The 13,412-nt window shown below is 46.1% G+C and overlaps 1 protein-coding gene across 2 annotated transcripts in view; it reads right to left on the reverse strand.

Moving 5' to 3' along the window:
• PHF2 (PHD finger protein 2) overlaps positions 1-13,134 on the reverse strand; it is a 156,113-nt gene extending 142,979 nt beyond the window's left edge. The window contains exon 1 of one of the 2 annotated variants that reach the window (XM_081937062.1): positions 12,414-13,134. Coding sequence is in view for 1 of the 2 variants with exons in the window: in XM_081937063.1 (XP_081793189.1) it covers positions 12,414-12,511 (98 nt within the window). In the remaining variant the exon portion in view is untranslated. The remainder of the gene's footprint in view (positions 1-12,413) is intronic. The other variant, XM_081937063.1, reaches the window with a different exon arrangement.
• Positions 13,135-13,412: the final 278 nt, after the last annotated feature.

The following is a 13,412-nucleotide window of genomic DNA, read 5'->3' on the forward strand; positions in this document are numbered from 1 at the left end:
TCCGTAGTCGCCGCCGCCGCCATCGCCGACCTCCAGCTGAAGCTCCAATACCGACTCCACCTCCAACTCTCATTTTGGCTCCAGCTGGGGCTATTTCCTCATCTCTCCTGGCTGTTTGACCACCCTGGAGGGCCAATTAAGGCTCCATGGAAAGCCAGGGTGGTCGCTGCTCTTAATTCCCGACCCTCACGATGGAAAGAGGGCCGGGGGCGCCCCCTCCCCCGTCAAAGAGCTCCGTGGTAGTACGGAGCTCAGAAGTCAGCAGCCATTTCCCCCGGAAGCTCCTCCTCCTCCATAATAATGGATAATGGAGCAAGAGAGTCACATAATATTTGTCTATTTTAATTGTGTCCAATATTATAAATGCATTATCATTTTAACCGGTGTATGAAATGTTTAAATGCAGCTGAAAAGTGTTTCCATTGTTGTACAATATGTTGTTCTAACATAATTGAGAGTTCAATGCGAACCAGAATTCGCCTCTGAAAAGTATTTGTATCAGAAATAAAATAATTTTCTACTACTTGTTATCCTTTACACTTTTTCAATTCTGGGAGGAGTTTGACTCTGTTACTTCCGAAGATATGGACAGGTTGCATAGGCGACTGCGAGCCACCACATGTTTATTGGACCCGTGTCCCTCCTGGCTTGTACTGGCATCCTGGGAGTCACACGGGGCTGGCTCCAGGAGTTAGTCAACGCTTCCATGAGTGAGGGGTTTCTGCCGGCCGCCCTGAAAGAGGCGGTGGTGAGGCCCCTCCTCAAGAAGCCTTCCCTGGACCCAGCTCTGTTAGCCAACTACCGTCCCGTCTCCAACCTTTGCTTTCTGTTGAAGGTTGTAGAGAGTGTGGTGGCACAACAGTTTCCGCGCCACTTGGTGGAAAATGATTATCTGGACCCGCGCCAGTCCAGTTTCCGGCCCGGCCACAGCAAGGAGACGGCATTGGTCGTGTTGGTGGATGATCTCTGGAGGGCCAGAGATGGGGGTTGTTCCTCCATCCTGGTCCTATTAGACCTCTCGGCGGCTTTCGATACCATCGACCATGGTATCCTATTGTATCGATTAGAGGGGTTGGGGGTGAGGGGCACTGTTTTGCGGTGGTTCTCCTCCTACCTCTCTGGCCGAGTGCAATTTGTATTGGCAGGGGGGCAGAGGTCGACCTCAAGGCCACTCTCTTGTGGGGTGCCACAAGGGTCGGTCCTCTCGCCTCTCCTGTTCAATACATATATGAAGCCGCTGGCCGAGATCATTTGTGGGTTTGGGGTAGATTACCATATGTACGCGGATGATACCCAGCTGTACATCTCTACCCCAAACCACCCCAACGATGCTATCGAAGTGATGTCCAGGTGTCTGGAAGCCGTACGGATCTGGATGGGAAGTAACAGACTCAAGCTCAACCCGTCCAAGACTGAGTGGCTGTGACTACCGGCGCCCGGTTCAACCAGCTTACTCCATCACTGGCCATTGGGGGCGAACGTCTAGCCCCCGTGGATCGGGTATGCAATTTGGGCGTCCTTCTGGATACCCGGCTGTCCATGGATGACCATGTGACAGCCGTGGCCAGGGGGGCGTTCCACCAGGTTTGCCTGGTGCGCCAATTGCATCCCCTATTGGACTGGAGCGCCCTTCGCACAGTCACTCATGCGCTTGTGACGTCCCGGCTAGACTACTGTAACGCTCTCTACATGGGACTCCCCTTGAGATGCACCCGAAGGCTGCAGCTGGTTCAGAATGCGGCCGCGTGGGCAGTCTCGGGAGTCTCTGGCTACTCCCACGTAACACCTCTCCTGCGCGGGCTACACTGGCTGCCTGTGGCTTTTCGGGTGCGTTTCAAGGTGTTGACCATCATTTTTAAGGCGCTCCATGGCACAGGACCTAGTTATTTGCGGGATCGTATCCTGCCCCATACATCCCTTCGGCCGATTCGCTCAGAGAGGGACTCCTCCCAGTGCCGTCAACTAGGCTGTGCCAGCGGGCGACGCCTAGGGGAAGGGCCTTCTCTGTGATGGGTCCGACCCTCTGGAATGACCTCCCCCCGACATTAGAATGACTACGGATCTCCGCTCCTTCCGTCAGAAACTTAAAACCCACCTATTCCAGCTAGCTGGCTTGGCCTAATTCCATCTTTCCCACCTCAGTTTTATCTCTAAATTTTTAGGATTGGTTTTAGGGTCTGTTTTTAATGTTTTTAATTTTTATAAATTCGTACAGGGGTTGTTTAATTTGATTTTTAGCTATGTATATGATTGTTTGTATGTTTTTAAATTTATTCCTGTACACCGCCCTGAGTCCCTCCGGGGAGAGGGGGCGGTCTAGAAATTTAATAAATTATTATTAATTATTATTAATTCTAAGTTTTTAATCATAGTTACAAGTACAAGTATCATACTTTATAAAAAGTCACTTGTTTGAGATAGGCAGTTATGGAAATTGAATAAATAAATAAATTATATAATAGTAATTAGCAACAAGTGAGAAAGGAAAAGTATGTATTCCCAAGTCAATTTTTTTCTACTAAAAGTCGTTAATATATTAGGATTTCAGAGATCCTCATTCTTTTTTGACACGAGCCTAATGTCACTCTTGTTAACAGGCAGACCAATAGGTCTAGATTTAAATACCCGTACTTTAATCTGTTTTTCTTGTCCACATTATATTTGCAATTTATTATGGATTTATTATGTATTTTTGTTTTAATTTGCGAAATGATCCACTTTTATATGAATCAGTCCTTAAAATGATAGTGTGGAGTTGGGGGGGGGGGGTTGTCACTTGTTTATCAAGAAGGGACGAAAAGAAGGAATTGGTTAGGTATCTTTTGTTGCTGTTAATTATGGTTCAATTAAACATTTTCTCTTCAACTAAAGTCACAGATATAAAGTGTTGGGATTTTTGTAATCTACATCTACAATAATTCAGTTCAGGAAGCATCTCTAACTTGTTATCTTGTTCCCAATTCTTCCCATCTATCCATTAGTGTCAGTTAACAGGATAATTTTGCACCCTTATATTACATTCAAAATGTTTACTTGTTTGAGTTTTTTAATGTACTTATTGGGGCTTTTATACTATAACACACATAGCAGCTTACAGAAGGCTAATAACAGAATTAAAAATATCACATAACCTCAATCAATATTCAATGACCATCCCTGTAAGTAGGCAAAATTTCTGTATCTCCAAATGTCCTCCCAAAACTCATGTCCGATTATTCCATTATCATGATTCACTGGAGTTCCAACATACCATTATCATCAGCCTATGAATTCCTACTCTCATCAGCACCCACAATAATTTGTCGATAGAGGAGAATATTTGTAGCTCAGGTTTGAAATAAGGGTCCTTGATACTCTTCGAGCTTAGTGTTCTCGCAGACATTTCATTACCAAACTAGGTAATATATCAGTCGCACTGATAATGCTACCTAGTTTGGAAAATGTAATGTCTTCAAGACAACAAACAAGCTCAAGAACACCAACAACCTTTCAATTTAGATGTCACCCATTCAGGTTTGCTGACATACTGTACATTTCAACCTTTGGGGACATCATAACCTACTGTACATCTTTACTTCCCTATTTCACAAGACCAGACCACTGAATTACATACTTCCCCTTTTTCTCAGTTTCATGAGCACATTATATATCTATTTTTTCTTTCCTTCATTTCGCCTATTAATTAATGCTGGTTGTTGTTTACTCCTCTTCCATTCCAATCAATCTGAGCTCAAATCTTTACCACAGCCACTAAGTCAGAAGTCAAACTAAAAATAAAACAAATATAAATAGAGATGTTTTAAAACTAAAAAGAAAAAATATTAATTTGCCAAATCTGAAAAAAAGCAGGTAGTATGTATGGAAACACAGAACTGGGCAACACCAAAGCAATGGTCATCCAGGAAAAAGGTCAAATAGAAGTCATAATTTTTGCCAGGCAATTTCTTTAAGATGGGATAAATAAAAGTTCTCCAAGATTTACATCCTAAGTCCCAAATATCTATGTCCCAGGAGAGTCCAAAGGTGAGAACTTCTGCTGCTCATGACAGCTTTGGTCATCAGACTTTCACATAATGCTTTTCAGTAAGACAGAAAATAGATTAAGTTACTGGCATAATTTAGCCACGCCACAAGCATCATTCCATGTTAACAGTAAGGACAGTTAGCTCACACACATTTTGGCAAGCACATCATAAGCAGAGTCAAAGCCTAATTTTGCCCTTATTCACACACTAAGAGCTTTAAAAGCTGCGGGAAGGTGCATGGGTGTCCGGAGCCCAGGCAAGCCTCGGCGGCAGCACCTAAAACTCACCATACTCATATTGACATAGGGGCTGCCTGGATGGGGAGGAAACAGCCTTCTCTTTGCCCTGGCTTATTCTCTCCATTTCCTGTGCAGCTGAAGAGGGAGATTTGGAGGCTTCGCAAGAAGGGTGAGTTCTATCCCACATGGCTAAGATGGCGGAGGAGGTAGGAAGGTCCCCTTTACCCCTATGTTCCCCTGGGAGGGCCCATCTTCCAGGCAGCGGCCTACTGCCTCTGCCAGGGCTCAAAAGGTGGCGGCTGCTTCTCGTACCTCATGTGCCATATAGAGGGATGAACTCAGGAGGCACAAAGCCATCTCCTAAACCTTCTCCAGAGCAGAGAAGTTGAGGGCCCAACAGGGTAGGCTCAGTACTTCTCCCCCTCACTCTAGCTCCTCCTTGGGGGGGCAGTGAGTCTCATCCTACACCCCCCCCCAGGCTCTCCGGATTCCCTAGGAAGGTTCTTTGGGGAGGTTTCCCCATCACCACCCCTTTTCCTGGAGGAGCAAGAAATGGATCTGGAGGATTCCTGTATTCATGAGGATCCCATAGGGGATCAGACCTTGTCTAGGCCTATTCTGGCTCCCCAGGCTGAAGCAGCTCAGAATCCTGGGAATTCCTGCTGGGATTCCCTGGATGTGGATGATCTTCCTAGGGGTTGCAGAGCCTCATTGAAAGGGCTCTCTTCTCTGGCATTGTGGCAGGCATCCAGTAGCAGGCAGCTAAGGCCCAGGTAGCAGATCAAGGCAAGGTCCCTAGCTCCTCTCAGGCACACACTCCCTCCGTTCCAGTGAGCTGCCCCCTCTCCCCTTCCCTGGTTAGTGAAGGTTCAGTATCAGGGGAGAAGGCATCGTCTGTCACCTCTCGGCGCCTTCTTTGGCTCCGGAGTTGGCAAGCGGACAAGTCAAAGTGGCAGCTGGCATCGGCCGACTACACGAGGAGCAGCTCTTGACCTGTTCGGAGCTACTCTTGACCTGCTCCTCATGGAAGACAATAACAAGAAAAAAGTCCTACCCACCTCAGCGAAGAAGGCAGAGCAAAAGTCTACTCCATTCTACCGCAAACCCTCATACCGGCCTCAGAAACAGGAAGCTCAGCAGAGCAGGTACTCTTCTCCCAGGTCAGAGAGGCAGCCCAAGCGCAGTTACAATAGGGACAGGCCTCAGTTTCAACAACAGAGTACGCATCCCTTTCGAGGGGGAGGTAGTCACCCTTACCGCTGGGACAAATAGGTCGATCCCGACCCCACCATTGGTGGCTGCCTGGCTCTCTTCTCCGAGGCCTGGACAGAAATTTCAACAGATGCCACAGTATGGTCACCCACGGCCTTCATTTAGAGTTCCTTTCCATTCCTCCTAATTTCTTCCATTCGTTTTCCCCGGCCCAATGCATAGAAAAACGCAGATTGATGCATCAGGCTATTAAACATCTGCTTGACATCGCTGCAGTGGAACCAGTCTCGACGGACCAGGTGGGTCAGGGGTTCTGTTCAAATCTGTTTCTTGTACCCAAGTCTTCTGAGAGTTGGAGAGCTTGAAGCTGCTGAACCAGTATTTGGTTTACCGCAAATTCAAGATGGCTTCCATTAAGTCCATTCTGGCAGGTATTCGGGAGGGGGATTACATGACTTCTATAGATCTTATGGAGGCTTATCTCCATATCCCCATTCTCCCGGATCACAGGTGTTTCCTACCATTCTCCTTCCTGGGGCGCCATTACCAATATAGGGCCCTGCCATTTGGGTTGTCTTCTGCACCCAGGTCTTTCACCAAGGGGCTGGCGGTAGTGGCGGTACTTGAGGAGGTTTCTCATTAGGTAACACTGCTACCTGGATGACGTCCTCGTCCTGGGGGCGTCCCCGGACCAGGTGAGCGCAGCCCTTTTGCAAGTTATAGACACATTACAAAGGTTAGGGTTTTCTGTTAACTTTGAAAAGAGTTCTCTTTCCCCATTCACTAGAATCCTCCACTTGAGGGCGGTTATAGATTCCTGTTCAGGAAAGGTTTTTCTTTCCCCGGACCGTAGGTCCAGTTTGGTTAAAATGGTTAAGCAGGTCCGCAGGGACCGTTACGTTCCCATAGCCCTTCTCTCCAGCTTGTTGGGGAAACTCATATCCTGCATCGAGGTAGTGCCGTGGACGAGACTGCATGCCAGGACTTTGCAGTGGCGACTCCTGCCGTTCCAGAGAGCCAACACCAGCAGCTTGGTGGCCAGTGTCGAGGCCACCCCCAGGTACTGATCTATCTCAAGTGGTGACTGTCCTCAGCATTGCTCCAGGGGTGCAACTTCAGGGACCAGGAGCACCTCGTCCTCACAACGGACGCCAGTCTGTTTGGCCCAGAGGTTGCCTGTGATGGCCAGTATTACAGCACATTCAACAAGGAGCATTGCCACCTCGGCAGCTTGGACGTTGCAGGCTCCGATAGACGACATTTGCAGAGCGGCAACGTGGGCTTCACCATTGCCAGGTTGGATGTATTTGCATCTGCTGATGCGGCATTCAGGCGTAGAGTGCTACAGCAGGTCATTGCACATCAGTAGTTTTCCCGCCCTTGGGACTTAGCTTTGGTAGGTCCCATCCACTGGAGCCTCCTGCCCCTCGCTCCGGAAAATGGCAGTTGGTCTTACCTGAACTGCTATTTTCGGGGCTGGGACAGGAGGCTCCAGTTCCTGCCCTAAGGTAGTTAGTCTAGCTGGGTTGGAGGGAGTTCTCCTTTGTGCCTTGTTTTCAGGTCTCCGGGGAGCTCGTTTTGATGAAACTGGAAGGAAAGGGTGGAGTACAGAAGCGTGGCTTCAGCTTCATCCCAGTCTCGTGGCCAATTGGGCGTGTTAATACCATCCATTGGAGCCTCCTGTCCCAGCCCTGAAAATAGCAGTTTAGGTAAGACCAACTGCCATTCTAAAGATGGCTATGTCATCAGCAGGCTGATGGCTGTCATTTAGCAGCAATCCATGTCATTTGGCAGAATCTTTTAAGTTGTGAAGGATCATCATGGGGATTTCAGGTGCTTTTTACATAGCACATGAGCCACAATTCACAACGACTTCACATTCCTCATGATCTCATTGTATAAATAATACAAATTATTTAAGTTGTATCGGTATTGCCGTGATGCAACTGATGCAAATTATATAATTTGTATCATTTTCACAATGAGATTATGACACAAATTACATCACTTGGTTGTCTTACCCTGGGTGACATGTGTTCAGCTATGGAACATAGATTCTGCTTGATGTTAACTGCCATCTCAACATGCATTGGAAGCTAAACAACCTCCAAGGGCAACATTTTATCCTCCATAGTTTTAACACTTAAAACAGTAAAGACTATAAAAGGTTTGCATAATATAACTGAATAATTCATCTAAATCTGAAAGCAATAATCTCACTATCCTAATTTGGGCTGATTTATACGGGGCCAAAGGCCACCACATAGTCAATAGATTGCAATAATCCAGACAAAGGATGCTTAAATATCAGCAGTTATAATTAGGCATATGCCCAAATAAGCTCACAATTGCAATGTGAGCTAAAGCTGTAAAAAGTGCCCAAACCACAATTTCCAATGACACCTGCAACTTCAAAGTAATTCTTTAATGGGATTGCCTATTCCTATTTTGTATAGTTGAACTACCTGCCATCTAGAATATCAAGACACTAGGTAACAAATAATGTTTTGACATTATATAAAGAATATAATTAATGATTGCATCATTATGACAAACAATATTCTCTTATTTTTAAAACCAGATTCACACCTGATGTGATAAAATTGATTTATGCTTAAGGATATAATCCTATACACTTCAACTGAAAAGTATATTCTATTGAGTATGAATACACAAAGGTAGAATCAAGCTATATGTAAACAATAGCTAAATCAATACACATCTTGCTAAAAACTTAAGAAACCATTATTGTGAGGTATGAAAACAATCATAATTAATTTAAAATATAGCTTAGTCGTCTCCAGATATGTTGAGAACTGCTCACAGTTCCCAAAATGGCATGATTATTGGTCTAGTATTCTGATGAAATCCATTAAAACTTAATGGTCTAAAAATATATCTGCATTTATTTTAGAACTGAAGGTATCACACTTCAAATCTTTAAAAAAAATTATCTTATGCCAGAGTACCATAGTCAACAAAACTGAAAAATTAGATACAATGCAAGAAGTAAATCAGTCTCCTCCAACATGTAGCTCGCAATGAGTTGGATTTAAACTTCCAGTGCATATTTCTTGGGAACATCAATCCTCCCCCAAAAAGTTCATAAATACATACAAAAAACAATACTTTCAGAATTAATATAAACATAAAGCTGGATTTACCTGTAGCACATTTTAAAAATGTATCATTAAGAGATCTTCCAAATAAGTTTTTCATTTTTCAGTTAAATTGGTCATACATCAAGTAGCTACTGTGATTTTGTATATAATGAAATTCCTGCTATTGAAAATCAATCTATTTTCTGGAAGAAAACTTTATTACAATACTTTTTTATTCTCTCTTTTGAACTTTCCCCTTCCTGTGTATATGAGTATCCTTTTGAAAGGCTCCTCTTTTAAATGATAATGGCAACACAATGTTGTCATTACACAATATTATGTATGTGTTTTTGTACATTTGTTCTGAATGCTACCCAGTTTTCAATTACTCAGCAAAATTATTTCACAAAAGTCTTGTTTAGCTGCATTCTTCACATCTTTTTGTTTAATATCTGTTTTTATTTCAAAATGTAGCTAATAGGTAGTGAGACTTACAATACAATGAATCTACTCTCTCTTCTCTACCCTAAAATCAAATATAAGTAAGTTATAAATAAAATATGAATGCTTAAATTTTCTAGGTGAATTATTCAACTTTTAATCCTTTGAACTGAAAAAATATACAGCATTCACATATTGCATCATGTACATAGTAAGGAGTGAACATACTGTAAGCCTTGCTTCATTGTTTAAGGCTTTCAATTTACAACTGTGTGTGTATAGCCACTCATCTTTATTATATTTCTCTACAGAGCTCAGTTGTAACTAAACAGAGGCAAAAAGTTTATGAGTATTAAATACAGAACTATTTTCTTTAAAATGTTATTGTATTTTTAATAGTCAGTTGCCAATTTGAATGCATGGATGGCATAAAGGGAAAATATAGTGAAATCAATTTATTTTTTTAAAGGGAAAAATATATGCTAGGCTAACAATACCCTACTTTTAATCACAGCATACACTTTGAATTATAGATAGTTGTGCAGATTCTTACATATGTGGAACTAAAGATTTCAAGACAAGATCTGCTTGTACTCTCTCCTTTATAAACTAATTTTAAGAAGTTTGGTTCAAAGCAGAAATAATACTGTTTTAGCCTACTGAAATTAATGGATTGGACTGAGTTATTACCAATCTTATTTGAAGAAAGTTTTTTATAGTATACAAAATTATTTACTACTGCAGCATTAAGTACTGAAATGACCTTTAGTCTTTTGGGATATTTTTTTAAACTATTATTCCTTAGCAACTCATGGTGTGTGTGTGAGAGAGAGAGAGAGAGAGAGAGTACCATTCTCTTCCCCAAAGAGTTCAAGACAGTATTATGGATTGTATACAAGTACTTATTGTCACAACTCTTTAAAGCTGGATGATTTTGAAGGGATAAGTACAACTTTATTCTGTGCATCAGACACAATGAATTATAACCACCAATCAGATTATAACAAATTTTCCCAGTTTTGAGGTGACAGAGACTTATTTTTTATAATGTTTTTTCACAATGCATAATGCCCAGATCAATGGGCAAACCCCAAAGTAAATAAAGTACTGAAAAAGCACCCAACGTAACCAAAGCGACCCTATCATCCTCATTACTTAATTAAAGCTACCTTGTCTATTCCTCCGAGGGGAGGCAATCATTCTTGCCCTCGAAATTGAGTTTCCCGAAGGTCAACCTGCTTTTGATCCCTTGCCCGCTGCTGTCAAGAAAGACGAGAGACCCTATGCAAGTTGCAATGAAGTTCAGCGGCGAATCATATGAAGATTATCCATCGGAGACACCCCATCGTCCATTCGCGGCTAAAGCCCTAAACACACTCAAAACAAAACACCGAAGTCCTTTAAACTCCTGCCGACTGGCATCAGGACAGAAGCCCGCGACAGCCGACCAAGAGCCTCAGAGGGGGGCTTAAATTTCGGCAGCCCGGACCCAAAGACAGCAGAACCGAGTCGTTTCAGTGTGACCTGCTTCCATCAGATGTGCCTTAGTTTCCACAAGACCTATATTTTGCAAACGAGCGAAGACCGAACTCCTAGGAAATCCAGCTGAATGAAGTCCCTTCCCCTTCTTCCTGCAGATCCATATTTATTTATTTATTTTAAAATGAGCGACGCGTCTGCCTTCCGCATGCAACACAACCCCGCCACCGCGAGGCACAAAGATCAGGTTGATCAGTCAGATCATATCCAGAGAGTCCCTGCAAACAAGGCAGAGACGCGGGCGAGGTGAAGTGATAATTAAAGCACCAAGGAAGCCTGACAAAGACGCGGGCGGAGAGGGAGAGGCGGGGACCCCTCCTGCACAAATCAAATACTGATCAAGAGCAAGGAGACGAGCGGGTGGCCGAGGGAGTTTCCAAGCCCCTGCCGCGTACATTGTCTCGGATTCCACTGCTGACGGTGGACAAGGCGAATTAAAACAGTCTGCGGCCCAGGAGACGACAGCCCGAGCTTTGACCGGGGAGCGTCAGGGAATTAAGCTGCCCAGCTGTCTCCTCGGACTGGGAATCCACACCATCCCTTGCATCTCATTTCGGGAATAGAAAAAAAAAAGTGGGGGCACGGAGAAAGTGTCAGAGGCGGACGTGGCAACCGTGAGTGGGTGGGGGGTGGCTTCCACAAAACAGCGCTACCTCAGGAAGACCAAAAAGGGGTCTCGCCTTTCTTGCGCTCTCCTCCGCCCACCTTTCGGGTGGACTCTGGCCGGGGACTCTGGTTCCGCTATTTGGAGGAGTGGACTGGCTCGCTCCATACCAGAGTCCAGCCGAGGAGAAACAGCGTTAGCGACCGGGCTTCAGCAGCCTGCGAAACGAGGAATGCCCTCCGTGGCCGCAATTCTAGGGAAAACCCTGGCTCTCCGTTCCCTCGCTCCAAGCTGCCATTCGAAGCCCGCGCGCTGCTCGGCCAAATCGCGGCGTCCAGCAGGCGAGGAACACCCCCCCCCCACACACACACACAGGCACACACTCAGTCGCCCCCTTCCCTCAGGAGGCGCGAAGCAAGTGACCGCCCGGAGCGCGGGCTCCCCAAGAGCCGCCTCGGCTGCCCAGGTCCTTGCGATTCCCGCTTGCTCCGTAGGGATCCTTCCCGGGACTGGCTCGCTGGCTTTTCTCTCTTAGCCAGACATTGTGGAACCGCTTTGCTCAACCTTCCCCCACTCCTCCCCCCCCCCCCCCGCCTCCTGTTCTGCTCTCTCCATGCCTTCTCTGGAGAAAGTGAAGGGGGGGGAGCATCTAACCTTAAATCCTTAACCCTCCCTCCCCATAGGATCCACCCAATAAGACCCCGATCGGGGGAGGGGCAGAGAGGCAGCGGGCCAGAAACCGGGAGCTAATAAAATAATAATTTCCAAAAAAAATTTAAAAAGGGAGAAACACCCTTTAGCACAAGCAAGTCAGTCAGCCAGTCCGCCCGCCCGCCGTCCCTCCCCGAGTAAAGGACAATAGCTCTCTCCGCCGCCGCCGCTACCCGCAGCCCCTTGACACCAGAGCCCCGGGAGTGGGGGGGAAGAGTCCATTGTGTATGCCCGGGCTCGACAATTTACGAAACAAAAACAAAACCACACACGCACACAAAAAAATACAAGAGAGGGAAACGAGAGAGTGGCTCCTCCTCCTCCTCCTCTTCTCCAAAAAGGCCTGTTGGAAAACTGCACACAGCAGAAGAAGCAGCCAGGAGCCCACCATCGCTCTCGCTCGCTCTCCCGCTCGCTCTCGCCGCTGCTGCCCTGGCGAGCCAAAGAGACGAAAAGGCCCCGAGCGATAGGAAGGGGGGATCTCTGCCCTAGAGCGGAGGGTGGAGGGGGGGGGGAGGAAGGCCCGATCGCTTTGTGTTACCTGCCGTGAAACCAGTCCTTGCAGGCGTCGCACTCGATCATGAAGCGGGTTACGTCGTAGGGCAGCCTACAGATGCAATAGACGGGCACCGTCGCCATGTTAGCTCCCTTCAAAACAACACTGGATCCCAAGGCAAGCGAGCCGTGCGGGAGAGTCAGCCAGCCTGCCAGCCAGCGGAGAGAGGCAGGCAAGCAGGCAAGGCAGGGCGTTTTGCTGCGGCTTCCTCGCTGTTGGGGAGCTCGCTCGATTCTCTCCTCCTTTGCCGCCACGGGCAAAGCGAATCAACCGGGCCTGGAGACGGCGGGAGAGGTTGGAGGGAGGAGGGAGGGGGAAAAAAGAAGCAAAACAAAATCCGGAGAATTCAGTAAGCGATCCTCAAGGGCGAGCTGCAATGTCAGAAAAAATATCCAAGGCTTCCCGAAAGTTTGACTGCATGGCTCCTCTGCCTGGCGCCGGTTCCAAAGCTCGCTGGAAGCTCGCTCGCTCTTTTTTTCCTCGTTTTCTTGCTTTTCTTTTTGTTTTGGTCGTAGTGCTTTCTAAATGATCATTATCCCAAATGTTGGACGAAATGCATTCTATTGCATGCCCCCTGGTGACAGTACAGTACCGAAGCTTTTCATAAACATTCCGAAATGTAGCCCTTTCCTTGTAATGTCCTTACGTCAGCTTGCAACATTGTAATATTTCCTCTGATGGGGCTGGGGAGGGAGGCTGCAGAAAAGGGGAGGCGAATATGCGAAAACTCCCAAGCTTGGCACCGTGCAAAATATTAAAAAGGGTGGCGGTGGTGGGGAACAGGAAGACAACCACACTCAAAGCTGGAAAATAAACAGGGAGGCGTGCTAAAGCGAAGCGGCTGAAAGAGGGAGATTTTTTTAAAAAAATTACAAACGATTTAGCCAAGCATTCTTGGGAGAAGAGCGGGGGGGGGGGGGAAAGGAGGGAAGAAGCTTCATTGAAAGGAAGAGAAATATTGCCGCGACTTCAAAAGTGGTGTCT

The sequence above is a fragment of the Natrix helvetica genome (assembly GCF_964273705.1).
Source record: "Natrix helvetica genome assembly, chromosome: 1".
In the NCBI taxonomy this organism is placed as follows: Eukaryota; Metazoa; Chordata; class Lepidosauria; order Squamata; family Natricidae; genus Natrix; species Natrix helvetica.